This window comes from Lytechinus variegatus, chromosome 1 (genome assembly GCF_018143015.1).
Source record: "Lytechinus variegatus isolate NC3 chromosome 1, Lvar_3.0, whole genome shotgun sequence".
Taxonomy (NCBI): Eukaryota; Metazoa; Echinodermata; class Echinoidea; order Temnopleuroida; family Toxopneustidae; genus Lytechinus; species Lytechinus variegatus.
In genome coordinates, this window is record NC_054740.1 from 9,196,586 (window position 1) to 9,215,851 (window position 19,266).

General features: G+C 37.4%; 2 protein-coding genes across 7 annotated transcripts in view; one reads left to right on the forward strand and one right to left on the reverse strand.

Moving 5' to 3' along the window:
- Window positions 1-1,173: 1,173 nt before the first annotated feature.
- LOC121422147 (F-box only protein 8-like) lies at window positions 1,174-11,100 on the reverse strand. The gene is made up of 6 exons (XM_041617069.1): window positions 11,007-11,100; window positions 8,125-8,432; window positions 7,022-7,148; window positions 5,340-5,458; window positions 3,695-3,879; window positions 1,174-2,482 (listed from the first exon to the last, which is right to left on the reverse strand). Exons 2-6 carry the CDS (start codon window positions 8,373-8,375, stop codon window positions 2,280-2,282), a joined length of 885 nt encoding a protein of 294 aa, XP_041473003.1. The 5' UTR covers window positions 8,376-8,432; window positions 11,007-11,100; the 3' UTR covers window positions 1,174-2,279.
- Window positions 11,101-11,442: 342 nt separating this feature from the next.
- The window catches only part of LOC121422240 (centrosomal protein of 44 kDa-like), a 31,927-nt gene continuing 24,103 nt past the window's right edge, over window positions 11,443-19,266 (forward strand). For 3 of the 6 annotated variants that reach the window (XM_041617186.1, XM_041617520.1, XM_041617605.1), the window contains exons 1-3: window positions 11,695-11,874; window positions 17,429-17,523; window positions 18,648-18,795. In XM_041617186.1, coding sequence (XP_041473120.1) covers window positions 17,435-17,523; window positions 18,648-18,795 — 237 coding nt within the window. In that variant the 5' untranslated portion in view covers window positions 11,695-11,874; window positions 17,429-17,434. Of the gene's footprint in view, window positions 11,496-11,694; window positions 11,875-11,989; window positions 12,012-16,446; window positions 16,644-17,428; window positions 17,524-18,647; window positions 18,796-19,266 lie in introns of those variants that run through there. The other 3 variants (XM_041617353.1, XM_041617436.1, XM_041617274.1) reach the window with 3 other exon arrangements.

Sequence of the window (19,266 nt, forward strand, 5' to 3'; positions counted from 1 at the left end):
AACAAATATTACTATTCACTTTGCTAATGGTCCATACACAGTGGCATGATTTGAATCATACCATAATAGAGGGGAGGAACCCCTCCCCCCCCAAAAAAAAGTGTCTCACTCATTGAGATACATTGAGATAGCACACCAAGCAAGTGATCTGATGTTTTATTTTTTAACAATAAAACAAATGATTCTATCACATATTTGGCCTATAAATGAGTTCACGCAAATAATCAAGCGATAAACAAACTCAGCTAAAATGTTGCATTTCTTATGTCTATAATAATTCTTTTTAAAGCTTCCCGTTTTTGTTTTTTTTTCAGAGTATCTTTCCAATCAAGTCTGTCCAATTTTCAAATAAAATCATTGTCATCTCTTGCCACTTTATGGTATGTTTGACAAGCTTGCAATGTATGTGAAGTTGTGAACACAAAGAATTTGAGTCGATATTGTAACTGAACTTCAGTGGTGTCTGTTATAGAATCACTCTTTGCATGGTATATTCCAATCAATTTGTATCAAAACAGTGATACGACACTAATAACGTGTTTTATGAAACATTCCCTGGAGGTAGAGACATCGTTCCTTTCATGAATGCCAAGCGTCAGGCAGAGATGAAATAATGTATTATGCCAAGGAAATAGCTTATGAACATTCACAATAAAATTAGTTGTTGATAGTTGTTGGCAGTGAAAATGTGTAGCTCTCCCATGGCAAATACATATTGCTGGGAGCAAAGTTTCCTTGATCTCAATATTGCTGGGTTAAGTGTGCTAAGCTTTAATAAGCTTTAAAACATATTGGCCCAAATTCACAAAGGTGGTTTTGAAAACTCATGGTTGAATCCATGGTTTATGCAGATTTCCTGTATAAATTACACTTAATTTAGCATGTATTGGGCATGCGTATAAAAATTCCAATGCTGATGCGCGTTGTTGTCAGTGCGCCAAATTGACTCCTGTTACCATGGTTAGATATGCTATTTTGTTCATGAGTCCAATGTTTGAAGAGTAGACTCATGGATAAAATGGCGTGGATAGCCACGGCAACAGGCGTCAATTTTGCGCACTGAGACAAAAGTGCACATCAGCATGGAAATTTTTAACATACGCAGTAAAATAAGCGTAATTTATAAGTAAATCTGCATAAACCATGGACTCAACCGTGGGTTTTCAAAACCACCTTTGTGAATTTGGGCCTCTGAGTCTTGCCATATACATGTACAAGCAAAGAGTTGTGATCTTTTGAAATCAATTTTAACACAAACTGATCTTATCTTTGAGGCCCAGTTGCACAAAGGTTTGCAATCAATTTCTAATGGCAAATGACCAATCAAAATCACTGTTGCAAGTAAATGTTGTTCACCATGCCTGCTATGAACCAATCAGAACCTTTATTCAAAATTAGCAATTGATCACAAATCTTCATGTAATGGGGCCTCCCTATCTTAATAAGTAGAATGTTGAGATTGGTATGAGGTAATTCTAAATTCTTAACCTGAGTCCTGCTTTATATATCAACTTTGCAATATTATTAAACACTGTGGAAACAGGGCTCATCAGAATCAAGGCTTCCATGGTAGTTGCAATAAAGACAATGTTACCATAATTGTGAGGGTAAATTGCTGATTCGTCTCTTGCCAACTTGTCCACTCATCACATGGTCTAACTTCATTTAGTTGAATGCCTTTCCGTTCATCAACATTTTGTCTAACAACCATTTGGTCCAATCATCACTTCATTTAATCACCAGTTCGTCTATGACCATTTCGTCTCATAACCATTTAATTTTCTTTCATTTTGTCCAATGAACACTTATTCCAATTAGACCAAATGGTTTGTGGACTAAATGGCTTCTGGACCAACTGCTTATTAAACGAAACAGTGAGTGGACGAAATGGCAATTAGACCAAATGGATAGTGAAAGAATTGATGGTAGACCAAATTGATAGTAGACAAGTTGGTAATTGGACAAACCTGATAATTAGTAATGAAATTAGGTAGTTTTCTCCTCTAAAATCATTCAACTTCAGGGAGTTTTCCTGAAAAAATGTGTGGCATGGCTGCTCACTTACTCACCAAACCATAATGTGATTTCAAAGTCACCGAAACAGCAAATAAGCTGAAGAAACAAATACTTACAAATCACAGGACTGCGCCACAAGCAGTGCTCCCATCTATTGCAATGATACGTCACCACACACATATAGAAATATGATCAATCTAATTTACAAAGTATAAAACGGGATTGAAAAAAAAAAGTCAGTGCAAGGCTTTTTTGAGGAGTGCCTACTCGACCCACTTCTGTGGCGCAATGTGACCCACAAGGTAGATGTTGTCATAGAGATGGCCCGCAAGCTCATCGCCCGGCTCCGTCGTTGCTTGCCGAACGTTCCTGATGAACTCCCGTTTGGACATCTTATTTTTGACGTGCGGACTTGTTAGGTCAACGGAGAGGATGATGAGTGAGTAGGAGAGAATACAGATGGCATCTATATCGAGAGAAAAATAAACAATATCTTAGCAACAATTTAAAATGATTGACTGAAAGTCTCAATTCTCATTACTCGTATGTTTATATTTCGCACTTTAGTTGATGATAGAGGTAGCTAATGAATGCTCAGAGTATAAAAGAGAAATAAAATAAATAAAAAATGCATAATTCACCGGATTTAATTCAATTGAATGAAATGAAAAATTTCAATGGGATTTAATTATGCAAACAATGGACATTAATAGCATAATGAGTGATTTGCATTCCGATCTTCATTGTCATTGCCAGACTGAAAATTGTAATGTAAATGTAAACCCCAAGTATCTATCGAGTATAGAAAAACATTAAGTCAGCTCTTTGTGAAACACCTAAAAATCAAATCACAGAACTCATACATGTAGGCCTGTATTTTGAAGTCAGGTTTAAAGTTGTGGTTTAAGTATGGACAGCTAATTGCTACATATCACTAACAGAACTCATACATGTAGGCCTGTATTTTGAAGTCAGGTTTAAAGTTGTGGTTTAAGTATGGACAGCTAATTGCTACATATCACTAACAATAGATATATCATACTTCAGTTCATTCGGCTCTCAAATAATTCATAATTGTGTAGGAAGTATAAATAGATGATTGTCTTCACCATCGATGAATCAGGAAAGAGCACAGTAAACATAAGAAACATACAAGTTAATAAAATTTTTGATACTTTTGGCTTCCCATACTTAAACCACAACTTTAAACCTGATTTTAAGTTAAACCCGACTTCAGAATACGGGCCTTAATGTTTTATTCTCGTAGGAATGATTTAGTTAACCCAAGGATAACTCAACCCACATTTATCATTCACGGTATACTACTTTTTCATAAATATTGAGGAAGGTGAAACCTGGTATTCCACAGTAGTGGACTAAACTTCTTGTTGGGTTTGGAGTTAAAACAGGGTTCAGTTTAGTATGAGAATAGCACTACGGTGACACGACATTTGCTCCTGTTGCAATTGCTTTGGGCTTTATTTCGTCTAGATATAGGGTTAGAGTTAAGGTTGCAATAGGGTTTATATGTTAGGTTTAGGGGTTAGGGCTGGGTTTTTAGGATAGGGTATAGTGCTCGATCCAGGGTGGAAGTTAGTCATTCGATTAGTGTCACAAGTTTATAGCAGAGCAAACTGTATCCAGAGCAAATGTCATGGAGCCAGCACCCAATCAATACCTTTTGTCATGCCACAGTCTGGGTTGCAGTTGATGAACCTCTCAGCAAACTTTTGAAGGAGTCCATGGAGATCTCTACCACTTACACTGGGTGAATCAACATTAGAGAAGAATGTCCTGAGAGCGTTGGGAAGGAATTTATTGGCGTAGTCATCAAGCTTGATGATTGCTTCTAAGATGTCTTGCCTGTCAGGATTAAATATATGTATAAAGTTGTAAGAATAATATGATTACATGTATGTAAATAGGCACATCACCATCATCATCATCATCATCATCACTACCATCATCACCATCATCATCATCACCAGCATCATCATCAACATCATCATCATCATCATCACCATCATCATCTTCATCATCATCATCATCATCACCATCACCACCATCATCATCACCATCATTATCATCACCAACATCATCATCATCATCACCATCATCATCATCATCATCATCATCATCATCACCATCACCATAATCATCATCGCCATCATCAAAATCATCATTATCAACATCATCCTCCTCATCTTCATCACCCTTATCCTCCTCCTCATCATCATCACCGTCATCATCATCATCATCATCATCATCATAATCATCACCACCATCATCATCATCATCATCCTCTTTATCAGTTTGGTCACTAATATCATCAACACCAAATAATAAAGACTATCAATTGACCATGATCGTCATCATCTTTATCAACCATTACGTTCCCTATCATCATTTCAGCATCATCATAATAACCATATGGGATGAGTCCAACCAGAAGTAAGAGATAGTGGGTGTTGACCAATCAGCAATCTACATGTACCACTAGCACAGGCTTAGGTGCTGAAGTATCATAATGCTCTGACTACATTCCAATGCACCTTTACGGGTACCTCCGGTGATGGTCAGTGTACGCGAGAGTACACGAACCATCACCTGAGGTAGGAATATTCATGAATATTCATGAAGCTTGACCCACGACCCCCACAATTTGCGATTGCAATGTTTTGGAATCGGCAGTGCATTATACATGGAAGAAATAGATACTGGCTTTAAGTCACCGATTTTGGGACTGATAGATACATGTACAATGAGTGAAATGCTAGATTACATGTCTTAAATTCTTGGTAAGGTCAATTTTTTGATCATTTATTGTGTTACACAAAGCACAAAAAATCACCACTTTTGTGAATCAAAGTGTCAGCCCTAATGGTTCGTGTAGTGGGGGGTACACGAGCCATCGCCCATTGTACTTCAGGGGATAATTTTGCTTACCAAATTTGATTAGAATCTCAGTCATTAGAAATAAGCTCTCAACCTTGTTCTGTAGAGTCTTACAAAATCTGTTTTACAAAATCTGTCTTACAAAAATCTGTCTTACAAAATCTGTCTTACAAAATCTGTCTGACTAAAATCTGTCTTACTAAATCTGTCTTACAAAAATCTGTCTTACAAAATCTGTCTTACAAAATCTGTTTTACAAAAGATATTCTGTGTAACAGTCTTTAAAAATATGGATCGAATTGCGATACGATACCAGGAAAATCATTCTAATTATTTACTGATGATCATCTATTTCTGCATTCAGGCTTCATTGGGCACAATGCAAGCCAATGATTGAGAGATCCGAGTGTAACTACAAATAAACCTACCTCCTTGAAAGAAGGTCCCGAACACGTTTCCGATGAAGTCTGTTGGTGGTGTGAATAAACTTGGCTATTTCTTGAACATCATTATTGATCAGCTGATGGTTAAATAAGTACTCAAGCCCCTGTATGAATAAACAATTAAGAAATAAAATTGGTAGACTAGATTCCAATTAGTCTCACCCACAAGTCATAGGCTCATCACAAATGATAAGATTCAATATTTGATTTGATTTGATTTTATTTATATATATATATATGCATCATTTTAAACATTACATAATATTCATGAGTATAATCATTCATGTAATATGTATAGGGGAAGGCGGGGTAAGTTGTGACAGTTTTTGCTTTTTGCATGTTAGAATTGATATGTTTAATAATCTTGTCGAAATAAATACCTTGCCTTGAAATTTAATTCTTCTGAAATATTTTCCACCTATATATAACTTTCTATCCCCACACTGAAAGTCACCGTGACCTTTGAAAAAAACGATGTCAAATGGCTCAACTTGCCCCATATATGGGGTAAGTTTGAGCCACCTTCTGGGGTAAGTTGAGCCACAAAAACTAAGTACAAAATGTATGAGGGGAGAACCAGCATGTCAATTTTTTGTTTAATGTTTTTTCACTTGCTAATTCTATATAAATACTAACATCCTTTAAAAGGAAAAGAGCAGTCATGTAAATTTGCTCCTTTCAGCAAGGATTTCAATCAATTTTTATGGTTTGTTTGTTTTTTAAGATACATTACCATAGGAATTACCATGGCTCAACTTGCCCCATGCTGTTTGGCTCAACTTACCCCAGTCCGAACTTAGTGCGATAATTTTGTATCCACACATTTATTATGCATCCATCATATAAAAGACTATGACAAGAATGAAGATCCATACCTGGACTAATAATGTTGTTATCATGTCTTTATTATATTTAAAGACGTGTATTTATAAAGCACTTATCTATTTCACACTCTTTTTTACTTTTTTGGATGAAATTCACATTTTTCCCTCTAAAAAACTACTTTTTGTTTCAAAGTTGAAAACAATGTGGTGGGGTTAGGGGTTATGCTATGGGTCATCAATACATGACACCACCACAATGTCTGACTCATTGATTATTGGCCTGGGGCTGGTGGCTCAACTTGCCCCTATGCTCAACTTACCCCGCCTTCCCCTATCAATCAATCAATCAAAATCAAATACAACAGCAGTGCTGACTTTGAAAACAACTAAGATGAATAATTATTCACAAAAACACCATTCATATGGGAAAAAAAGTTCATTGACCCTTATGTACAAGTTCAATGCAATATATCCATATACTTTCAAAACAAAATGATTAAAAATACCCATGGTCAGTTCATTGACTCTAAATGAAGTTTGCCTTTAATCATGTAACCAAAACTTGTGCGAGACAATCAATGATCTTTGATTACCCTTATTATGTCAAAGTTTCATGAACTAGATCCATATACTTTTATAAGTTATGACATTTCAGATAATTAAACCTTGGTTTAGATAACAATGTTGACAACGCTACCATCAGAAAAACAGCACCTGTTGTCTTGCTCTGCTATGCAGGCGAGACAAAAATCAATTGAAATATTGGTAGCTAATTCTCCAAAAACATTTTTTTTACAATTTTATTTTTAAAATCAAATTGTCTATATTCTTTGAATTTCTTACCATATCTGCACTAGAATTGAATGTTAGTGTGGCTTCATCTAAGGTCATGTAGAGTGCTTTCCAAGAAAAGTTCTCACTGTTTCCTCCTTCATACGCAGTGACGCATCCCCACGTAGCCCTGCATAAACTAAGGTAAAAAATGAAAGATTGAGAAAATAAATTCTACCTCCATGATTTTATTAAAGATATTGCTTTTGTGTAGCACCATTGTGTAGCACTATCACCAAAAATAAAAAAAAAAATAAGTGCACACCAAGTTACCAATAATGCATAGCATTTCCATTTATTTGAAAGCAGGATAAAAGAGCATTGTACATTAAATGCCTTGCTCACGGGCATAGGTGCCGCGGCTGGGGATCGAACCTCAGTCTTTCTATGTATAGCCAGGCACCTTAGACCACTCGGCCATGGCACCTCCTTGTATTAATTCTTGATCTTTTTTTCCTTGGATCTGCCACACATGCAATAACTCTGTTGTAGAATAAAAACAGAGTAAAATAAGCGATTTTGTCAATGGGGTTACACAGTCATAGATAAATAGCGAAATTTCAGTGATATGTGTTCGATAAGCGTAATCTGACACCCTCACGGTAGGTCCGATCCCCATAAATTTAGTATCAAAATGTGCGGGAAGGATCAGAGAAAGAAGTCATGAAATTTTGTTTCAAAATATTAAGGCGTTAGGAAGTACTGACAAAAATTTGACAGGGGAGTCCCATAATGCTCCCTCCCCCGGAAGTATTACATGCAGGGTTATTTGAGAATCCCATTCATGAATCAAAATTTAAGGTTGAGTGTGGATAAGTCCTCCTAGAAGTGATACTCTTCATGAAATGTACTATTAAAGTTGCATTCAAAACACATCTGAAACGTCATGAAAGAGCTATGATTTGAATCATGCTCATGCATCATTGCCACTCTGATCAATATTTCTCTTTGTATTAGTACAGATCATTGATGATCATCATTGCTTTGGAAATCAATATTTGTCAAGAAGACAGTATGCAGCATTGCAGACAGTGTTTAAAACCTAACAATATGTTACATGTAATTATTTCATGTGAATTTGCAAGTTTCATCTTCAACTTGGAATAGGAACCTACCCTTGCCACAGCATTTCATCACTGGCAAGTTCCCTCCAGAAGTCGTTGACTGTCATCGCGAGGCAGAGGTCAGTGGCATTCAGGTTTGACAGCACCATCAGGGCAATCTCCGGAGGAAGGCTGACGATGTCCGGGAACTTCTGATGGGGGTCCAAGAAGCTGGGAAACCTTCTCAAGCCACTCCTTCCCCTGACCATGTTCCATGATGTCAGACTCGACTCCCGACGAATCCTCCTCACTGCTTGCCCCATGCTTTTCTACACTTTGTCTTTAGACACCTCTTGTGCTTTGCTGTACTCCTCAAGGAGCTGTTAAGGAACGGATACACCATTTAAGTCTCCTGTGGCCTTGTACAAGTACTAGTCCAAAAATGCTTATTCTAGTCAATTCAAGTCAACTTATTCAAGTCCATAAAGGAAATTTGTTTTGGGATTTTCATATACGACAACATCTAAAAATATCCGAGTGAAAGATATGCAAAAGTATAAACGGCAAAATAGTGCACAATTACAACTTATATATACAAACATAATTTCTACAAGGAAAACTTCTACGAGGCACCATCTCTTCCCCCCACGCTTGTGTGTCTGTGTGAAGAGAGAAAGAGAGACAAGAAGTGCAGAGAAAGGAGAGAGAACACAAAGGGGAGATTACCCTGGAGAAAGTAAGGCAGCGGCAGGGGGGCAAGACATAGAACTACCTATATTGCTCACTGCATTGAGATGATTAGATATTGCATTCATTTCAAGTACATGTACCTTACACGAGTGACTTCCAAGCATTGAACCCAAGATGCAATACAAAGCATGAATAAGCTAAAATAAAATAATGTACGCAGGTCTGTCTTTTTTCTGTAGACTTACAGTTCCTGAATCTACACATATTTCATATGGAGATTACAGGATGTACTGACACAAGTGTCTTTTGCAACAAGGACAATGAGGAACATTTGCATACATGTACATGTATATATCCAAATGGAATTAAGAAAATTGTATGAAAATTAGGGTTGATCAGCACTTGGTCAAATTTAAACAAAAACACTGACAGGTTTAACTAGGGTCTATATAATATCTGTGTGGTTGTGTAGCTCTAGAATTTTCTTCCTTTTAAGTATGATCTTTTTTTATGCAAGAAAAATCATGCATAGCTGAAACATATTGAGATGAAATGTATTCTGAAAATTCTCTTATCTTTTTTTGTGTTTAATTTATCTGGAAAATACCATAAAATTTACAAGAGGTAGGGGGATATATAACTTCATATTGCATGTGATATTTATTTGTCAACAATATTTCTTGCTGGATCCTGCAAGAATGTCTGGTTTTTAGAAAAGGAGACATTCAGAAGACATTACAAAGATGGATTGGCAGACTTTTTTGCAATTTAAAGGTTTCATTCGAGGCGATCTCTTCAAAGAAAATGTGACTGGGAGAACAGCCACATGGAGTTTTAGCACAGTAGCGCACAAGATTTTACTTGTAGTATTTCCTTTCTCCAGGTTTCGGAAATCGGCAGCAAGCCGTAGAGCTTTGAATAATTCAGGAACTCACTAGAAGTCTAGATGGTGCATAAGCATCAGGGGTGCAAGGGTAATTAAGTCTGTCTCATGTCAATAATCAGACTAAAAGCTTTAGTCTCTTTATGGCAGTGAGTCTTAACTTTGTGTGTGTCCATACTTTGCAGACGGTCATTATCTAAAACTGTTCAAAATCTGAAATCATCAAGATGAAAAGCGACCTAAAATTACCCTTTAACGTATTCTGATTCAGATTTGTCACTGTTAGTGCCCCTTTTCAAAAAATCTGAACTTCTCAACAAGCATCACGATATCATCACTTTGCAAGCAGATATAATGAAAAATGTCAGTAAAACGTGGTACTGACCGATTCTATAGCATGTTGCTGCCAATCCGATGTTTAAATCTCCACAAAACTTTGGTCTGCGAAATTAGATCACATTTTTTCAGAATGGATCTCCGGCACAGCGCAAATTCGTTGATCGGAATAGAATTTTGAGATCCGATACCGGTCAATCCCCTTGACCTACTTCACATTTTTCGTCAATAATTGTATAGTTTACGATCTTGCCATCGATTTGGTAGCTATATTTGAATTGTTTATGTATAAAATGTGAATATTTTGTAAATGAAATTTAGCCTGATGAGTATTTTTTATATTATTGGACACCCACATCATACATTTGCTGTTCCGCAGACCTACGATGTCAGTAGAATGTCAGAAATTGTTGAATAAGTCTCCAGAAACAATGGTTATTCCTGTCGAGTCAATAGGCTAATGCTAAGCTTTATGGCAAGTTCCCCGAGTCAGCTTAGTCCCCCTCGTCTGCGTCTACGCGCATCTGCACAATTCTAGTAAAAGATACAATATAGTATAGATCAAAAGCTTCAGTCTCTGTATTTTGGTTGTTCTGCTGAACTGCGTTGGATGGTAAAATGTCAGAAATTGTTGAATAAATCCCCAGAAACGACCGTTATTCCTGTCTAGTCATTGTGTTTTGGTACTTGACCTGACATCCTGGCTATCAAACTCAAAGCCAAACTAAGTTAAATTAAGCCAGGTAAGGCCCTAAAACTAAAAAGAGCATTGATTCTAATTTTAATGGGCATCACCAGAGAGATAACTAATAAGAGAATATTCAAGAATACCGTACTGATTTGAGATTGATTCTAATTTATCTTGCTGAGTTACTTACATAATACAAGAAACAGATTTTTCAATTTTAATTAAATAAAGATTGCAATTCCAGACATCAATTCAAAAATTTCAATTCATTAAATCGATCCACGACTTGAAAAAAAAATGTCATATTTCAGCCTGTAAAAATTGAACATAGTACCGGTATTACCGTACGGTGCTTACCGTCGAACTCAAGTAAACGTTGATTTTCTTAGAGCCTATCTTTTTCGGAATCTCAAAAACATCCGCTGAGTCTGAGATGAGAAGAGTGCACAGAGCAGAAACGTCCCCCGAGCTGCAGTTCGGGTGCCAGAGCACGTCGATCGGACAAGCCGCGGGGTTTGAGACGGCAGGAGCAGTGCTGCCAATCCGGAGGCCCAGGTCAGATGGAGCAAACGTTATTATGGTCTCGATGGTGAACGCTGTCCAGTGTCTGCAGTTGCCTCCCTCGCACAGCAGGTCCAGCTTCGTTCGAATTCTACACGAGTTACATGTATCGTAGTCGGGATTGGAACAATCATGAAATCAATGTTAACTTCAACCAGTATATTAAAATGACATTTTAGCCTTCGGATGGCCTACTCAGCGTTACAATTAGCTGGCGATGACAACTCATAATTGACGTGGAGGCTGTCACACAGATCGGTAGTCGTCAGCAAGAGTCTCGTCAAGGTAAACATGAAGTGCAAACATATGAATATTCATATAATTATTTTCCTCGCATGTACGAGAAATATAATTGGGCGCTAGATAAACAGAAGGTAGAATTGCACCAATGGGAGTTGTCCTTTCTCTTGTATTTGAAGCTTCGGGGGATCTCCCTAACCGGCTTGAGGCGATGGTAGCGCGCGCGCGCTATTTAAACTTCCGTAATTTTATTAAAGCTGGAAGATAGACCGGGCCGGCGGATCGGAACGAATGAACCAAGCACACCATATTCCATACTAGGGCTAGGCCCATATATTAACTTTATTTAAACTTGACCTTATTTTCTTGCCTTGGTTTTGGAGATCCTGTTTTACCTTTACCCCAGTGCTTTGGTTGATCTGAGGTAAGTCTTTCAAAGTTAACTTGTTACGAATACGATGTTAGATCTTCTTCTTCCTATATGGTACCACCTGTGGTGTATTGTCGTACTGTATTGTGGATTTGAATGCTGAGTGCTGAGAATCCACCGTTGAAGTTTTGGTAAAAAAAAGCAAACATATACCGTAAGGGCACTAGTATTCAACCCGTTTGGAGAGTTTCCTCAATATATAGAAACATAGAATTTACCTGAATTTCAGACCCGTCTTATTTCTAAGAGCAAATGCTGGTTATTTTTCCGTTATTTTTTTCTTCAACCAGTCAACTGTGTGTGCGGGCGATCGAATTGTACAGCGATGGTTTTTTGCACTAGTATTCAACCCGTCTGCACTAGTATTCAACCTAGCGATGAAAGATGGTCCTGTCTCTCAATCTGCCCTTGTCCCATCCGACTATGGACTAGACCATTTGAGATGAGACCAAACAGGGAATTAATCAAAGCCAGATACTTACATAGATCTAAATCTAATTTATAAACCCTTTTGAGATTTGCTATCTATCCTCACTAGGTTGAATACTAGTGCAATTCAGTGCAAAAGGCCATCGGCGCATAATTCGATCCTACGCGCATACAGTCGACATATTGATAAAGAAAATACCGACAACAGATTACCCTGGAAATAACAAAGGTATGAAATTAAGATAGTTTCCATATTTCTAAATATTTTTGGAAATATGTCAAAATCTTTGAATTATGCCGGGTTGAATACTAGTGCCCTTACGGTATATAATATTTACATACAAATGCAGACTAACATAGTCTGACATGTTGCACCTCTTGAATATATTTGCTGAGGTGCTGTCTACGACGTGAGGTAGGGAATTCCATAACCTGGCACTTTTGGCAGTGGATGGAAAGAAGGAATTTTTGTAACATTCCGTATTTGCAAATGGAATCATGAGTTTTTGAGAATGACCTCGAGATTTGAATGATGAGTGTTTCAGTTGTTGCTGGAGCTGGACGTCTACAAGATTATTAATGATGCGATACATTAGTAGAGTCTTGGCTTGGGCCCTACGCTCTTGAAGGGTTTGCCACTGTAGTTGTCGAAGCATAGCAGAAATCCTGCTTGTAGTTCGATAGTCGTGACAAACGTAGCGAGCGTACCTGTGTTGAATCATTTCAAGATTTCTGATTTTTGACTGTGTGAATGGGTCCCAGATCTCAGATGCATACTCCATTATTGGCCTCAGGAGCATCTTGTAACAAATGACCTTATTGTTTCTTGGACAGCTTGTGAGATTTCTTTGCAGAAAACATTTGGTATTATTTGCTTTCTTAAAATTCTTGGTAATTGAGTCTACATGGGCGTTCCAACTGAGATTGTTACTAAAGGTTATGCCGAGGTATTTGGCATTACCTTTTTCTTCCAGAGCTTGGCCGTGGATGAAGTACATGTTGTGTGGAAAGATTTTCTTCCTTGTAATGTGTAAAACCTGGCACTTTCCGGGATGGAATGTCATACCCCAGTCCCTCTCCCATTGCTGCAGGGCATCAAGATCACGCTGCAGATCTTCGGCGTCTTCTCGCGAACTGATGGGATGGTATAGGGCACAGTCGTCAGCAAAAAGACGAACTGAAGAGCCATTGGTCACATACTCTGGCAAGTCATTTATGTACAGAAGAAAGAGCAAAGGACCGACGACACTCCCCTGCGGTACTGCTGAGAGGACAGGTGCTGGTTCTGATGTTGCTCCATCACCATAACAACTCGTTGACTACGTTGAGACAAAAAGTCAGCAAGCCAAAGATGTACCTCATTCCTATACCATAGTATCCAACCTTGTACAACAGTACCTTGTACAACGCCACAACTGGGCGTTGTGGCGCGCGCCTGTAATCCAAGCTGTGGGGAAGTTACAAATTGATGCAGAGGTTCGAGGTTCGAGCCCTGGTCACGTCTTTCCGATGGTGACGTTAAAGGTCGGTCCCAGACGTAAATAATCATATCTGATTGATACACGTCTGACAAAACTCAAATACACACAGACAGTCTTTGATGTGGGACTTTGTCAAACGCCTTGGAAAAATCTAACAAGACTGCATCAGTTTGCCCTTTCCTGCCGATTGTTGAAGCTATATCATCAACTACTTTAACTATCTGTGTTACACAGGATCTCCTTTTCCGGAAGCCATGTTGGGCATCAGATAATATATGATGCAAGTCTAGATAGATCTAGATATAAATTTAAAACCTAGAATAGATCTAGGCCTAGGCTAAAGTAAAATAAAAATATCTGCTGCACTGTGCTTACCTAACGTTAGGCCTGTATAGCCATAGCCTAAGTCTAGAAACGCTACAGTTATAGTTAGAGAATCTGGTTGGTTTAGATCCTATGTAGATCTGTCATCTAGTCTCTATCAATCATGGCTGCATGTTATATCATAACCTTGTTCATTGAATGAGTGGCTGCATGTTGTGTTTATCATAAAGATTAATGTCATCACCCTGATCATGATCAGTAATCACCATACTCTTGGTGTGTTTGGTCCACATTAAGATAATAATTTCAGAGTGTTAATAAAAATAATAGATAGTGATATCGACCCTAATAAATAGGAGATCTACTAGCTTTTTTTTTAAATGGTCAATAAATAATGAATGTGAATGAACATGTGCATGTAAATATAATGATGGGGGGCCTAAATAGGCTAAAGCTACGCACTTTATTTTCAAACGTTAAAAACTATGCCAATTTTGATATTTGAACAAATTATCTTTCACTAATTTGTAATGAATATTCTAAAGATCCTTAAGTTAACCAAGAAGAAAATATCACAAACCGTAGTGATACAAAAATCCAGCTATTTTTTCAGATCACCTCTTGATTTCGCTGCCTCATGTAGAAGAGGACATAGATTTTAGAATCTATGTGCACTTGATTTATCATGCAAAGAAATAGTATTACATGTAAGTATTTCCTGTGTCTCAATTTCTAAATTAAATAGAAAAATATGAAATTAAAGTAAAATTCCAAACAGTTGCTGGATTTCTCTGCATTTAGTGATTTAGCGCAGCCTCTTTGGAAAAAAAATTGAATAGGAATCGTTCGGCACTCTGCAGTTCCACACACAGAGTACGCATTTGTCATTGAAACTGCATGCGCGATGAGTGGTGCGTAGCAGGACTCTGTAGATTAAGGATTTCCTACCATACAGTAATCCATGTTATGATGTCTAACAATCCAACTAAAATGTAGCTAAAGGCCTGGTCACACCGCCTGAGCGTTGGAGCGGTCATGGAGTGGAAGGGAAAGAGGGTCGAATTTCGCTCTCAAAATTGGGGAAAAATGGAAAACAAAAAAAGAACGATCGAAATCGAAAATGGTAAACGGTAGCGAGCGGTGATGATTTTTTTCTCTCCGCTCAACGACCGCTCCAACAACGCTCAGGCGGTGTGACCATGCCTTAAGCTAATTCATTAAAAATGACCAATGAGGTGAATGAGCATGCGGGGGGGGGGGGGGGGAACTTGCAATGACAAGTGGATACCATGCGTGACCAATAGGCCTACTTGTTAAGGGGTGCATTTTCACAATATGGAAAATACTTGTTTAGGGTGCTAGAATGAGGGGATTGGTAAAGGATGTGTGATAATGTATGAAGAATGTCCAATAAAAGATGCGAGGTTGGAATAAATGAGCAAGTCCGAATAGGAAAGGAATGAAGATTACCATTAGAAATTTAGAATCAGGGAAGTGATTGATTGATTGAATAACAATATAATTGAGAACTAAACTGAAGAATGTACCAAAGTCCTGATCTGAACTGAATAGTACCTTGTCCTACACATTTATATCAACTGAATAACAGATGAAACCAGCAATGTATGATAAACTTCCGGGGGGGGAGTCAAATATATTGCTGTACACATGTGTGACCGAGGAATTTCCAAACAACCCCTAAATGAGTTTACCCCCTAAAAAGTTTTTCACTGGCTTTTATTTACACATTTTTGCCCTCAAACAAGTTGTCGCCAAAATATGACCTCAGAGAAAAAGCTTGGGAAAAAAAATACCCTAAACACGTTTTGCTAGTCTTAAAAAAAAGCTTTGAGGAAAAAACATACCCTTTACGTTTGACCCTGCGATTGACCATTGACCAGTCTTTCAAAACCGCCCTTTTTCTTGAAAATTGGTGTTTTTGATAACCCAGGGTTAATGAGTCCACGCGCAGACCGCGTCCAATACTGAAAAAACACCCTTTTAAATGCGTTTTTCGTCATGTGTGTGTACAGCAATATATTTGACTGCCCCCCCCCCCCCCCCCGGAAAACTTCAAGAGTAAAAGCTAATAATTATTTTTCTGATTTATTTGTCTGAGTTGCAGAGTGGCACCCCCAAATGACCCAAACCTTTGATCCTTTTTGTATTTCATGCTCTATGGACATCCATTGTTGTGTACCTTTTCATGGTTTTCTTACCTTATACTTTGCCTACCATAGGAATTTCTCTCTCCCTGCCTCCCTTTCTCTCTCTTTTTGTCTTTTCATTTGCTATTCAGCTTCAAGTCCTTCTCTTTAATGCATTTCATTGGATACCCTAGGTAGACTACTGATTGGTCAGAATTGGATATCAGACATTTTGGCAGCCATATTTGAAATTGAAGAATACAAATAACAAGCCCATTACAGCCTTCAGTACTGTGTCATACTTGTTAGTTGACCTGAATCAGTGCAATTGATTGGCAGCTTTTACTATCTGTCAAAAATTATTTTCTGCTGCCAACTTCAGGTAGTATTACTGTAGTGTAGGCCTACACATTGTCTTTGTTGTACATTTTATGAATTGTATGTTTCTTTTTATAGAGCAGAGGTTAATGTATGGTGTTTTATTGATAAACATTTTGATATTTTTAGAGTCAGCAATACTAATACAACTAGAGAGTAGGTTAGACTACATTAGAAGCACTCTGCTACGGTAGTGTATATAGTCTTGCATGGAATTTTCTCATTTTTTTTCAAAATGGAAAATATTTTCTGATCTTCAAATTGTAAAATCAAAGGTAAGGTGTACATTTAATAAAAGTTAACAATTTTCATCTGGAATTCTTTTTAACTGATGTCTGCTTTAATAGAAGAGACTTTTGTTCATGATCCAGTTTTCCATCTCCATTGGTGTGTATGCGACTGTGCATGCATACATGTGTATCCACAAGTGGTTCCCCAAAATTTTGATTTTGCCACTTTTGTTGATAATTTGATGTATTGTGTATTGGATGTTGTATGATGATTACTTTCAATGTAATGAATTCGACTATTGTTATGAGTATGTGCACCTGGAAATGAAATAAAATGAAATAAAGTTTTTCAGATATCATCTGCACACAAAATTTTTATTTTTTTGCTCAAACGTGACAAAAAATTTTATTGGATGTTTCTTTTACCGGCAATGTATCGTTTGCAAAGCTTCATCACATTTGTTCCCAGACACACACACAAAAATCTGCACTCTTGGCGAGTATCCAATTGTGCGTATAGGCTTGACAATTTTTTTACTCATTCATTGTCTACATACAGGAAACCATGGCAACCGGTGATGTGAAAGGAAACATTAAGAGCTTACAGACTGAGCTGAAGCGTGCAAAATACCCGAAGGAATTAGACTACATCAGGTGCTGTATTATCTTTTCTATATGAAACTTTTATTAGTATCAGCCTACTGTATTCAATGAAATGTTGAGTTCTTAATGAGTACTAATGGTATTTGTTGATTTGACTCAGACTTGGATGTTAAGAAGCAATAACCAGGATAAGGGGTGAACTTTCACTGTTTGTGTTGTGGACTATAATAGAAGGGGGGGGGCAAAACATGAAACTCATGAAGGGTGGGCTACAGGTGACCACCCCCCCCCCCATTCTCCCCTTCTGCTTCTGCTATGCAGAATTAAAACCAAAATATTTTTTTGTTATAGTATTTTTTCATGCATAAGTATTGTTTACAATGAAATTGCAATGTCTGTGTTTCCTATTTAATCCCCCAAACATTTTGCCATTGTTCCTTTCCTGCCACGAACCTCAAAATAATAAAAATGATATACATGTATTTGTTTTAATGCTGTTTAATTTTTGAGAAAAATCATTCATTTCTTAAATGGATATTGTTATTCATGATCTGAATTCTGAACTTATTTTAGAATTTCAAATACAAAGCCATATAATGGATGAAAGAAACAAAAATCCTTTAAGATAATGATCATATGTCTGGCAAAGGAATTTGATTAATTGGAAATTTAGTGCTTATCATGTCAGTTTAAGCAGAGAACTGCATAGAAAAAAATGTGGTCATTGATGTTTCCTTTTTGTGTTGTGAATGTATTACAGTTGATATGCTTTGCTATAACATTGTCGTTTTTTGTTTTAATAAGCCTGTTTGCCATAAAGTTATTCAGAGTTATGGATGTCTCTTCCTCAGGAACCTAGGAATTGGGTATCCCTTAAACCCGTTTTAGTTGAGTACACTGCAATATTTGGAATATAGTTTGCAGATATTTCTCTGAAAGTATTGTATTTGCAATATTTGAACGTGTAACAAAGCGGTTTGTCCATAAAATTCATAAATAAAAATTTTAACACGTATTAATAGAGTGGTTAATACACAATTTCTTGAAGTGCGATTAAGGATTGTGTAATTAACATTTAAGTAGGAATGGGTGATTTTACAATGTAGAAAAACATACAGTGCAAAATATATGGTATGTATTATTCATTTCTGAATATTTTGCGTTTATTGTTGCAGCCTTGCCAAAGGATCTCCAAAGGAATTCCTTCCCATCATGCATTTCATGCTCTGCGATTACTCCAGGCCAGTCAGTCAGTTGATTCTGGATAGGAAGATCGACCTTGCTGCTAAGAATGATCAGAAGTTCATGGAAGCAGTGTACAAGGTACTGTATGCAAACAGGGGAAGGAGGGGGCAGTCACTCTTCATTTTTTTCCCTTTTTAATTTTTACAGTGGGAACGTGGTACATGTATGAACCTATACTTGGTACCACTCCTCATGTACATGTAGATACAGGGCTTGAATCAATCCAAGCCCATCAAAGGTCATGTTGTTAGATACCCCTCTTGATTGGCCTCAATACCTCTCTGACCTTGGAGATCTGTGGTACCCTTTTTTTTTAATTTCCCGCTTTAATTGTGCTGTATTGCTGTAATATAGAAATGTGCCCGATGGAAAGGAGGCCTAAAACTATTGAAATTTAAGGTCTGGGTTTGGTAGAGTGTCTATTTGGCAGAGGCATATGCTATAGCCAGGATAACAACTGTAGAAAACCAATTCAACTATCATCCAATCTGGTTTGTGTTTCAAGCATCATGTAAGTTACAATGTACACACAACTTTAAGACATAGTTG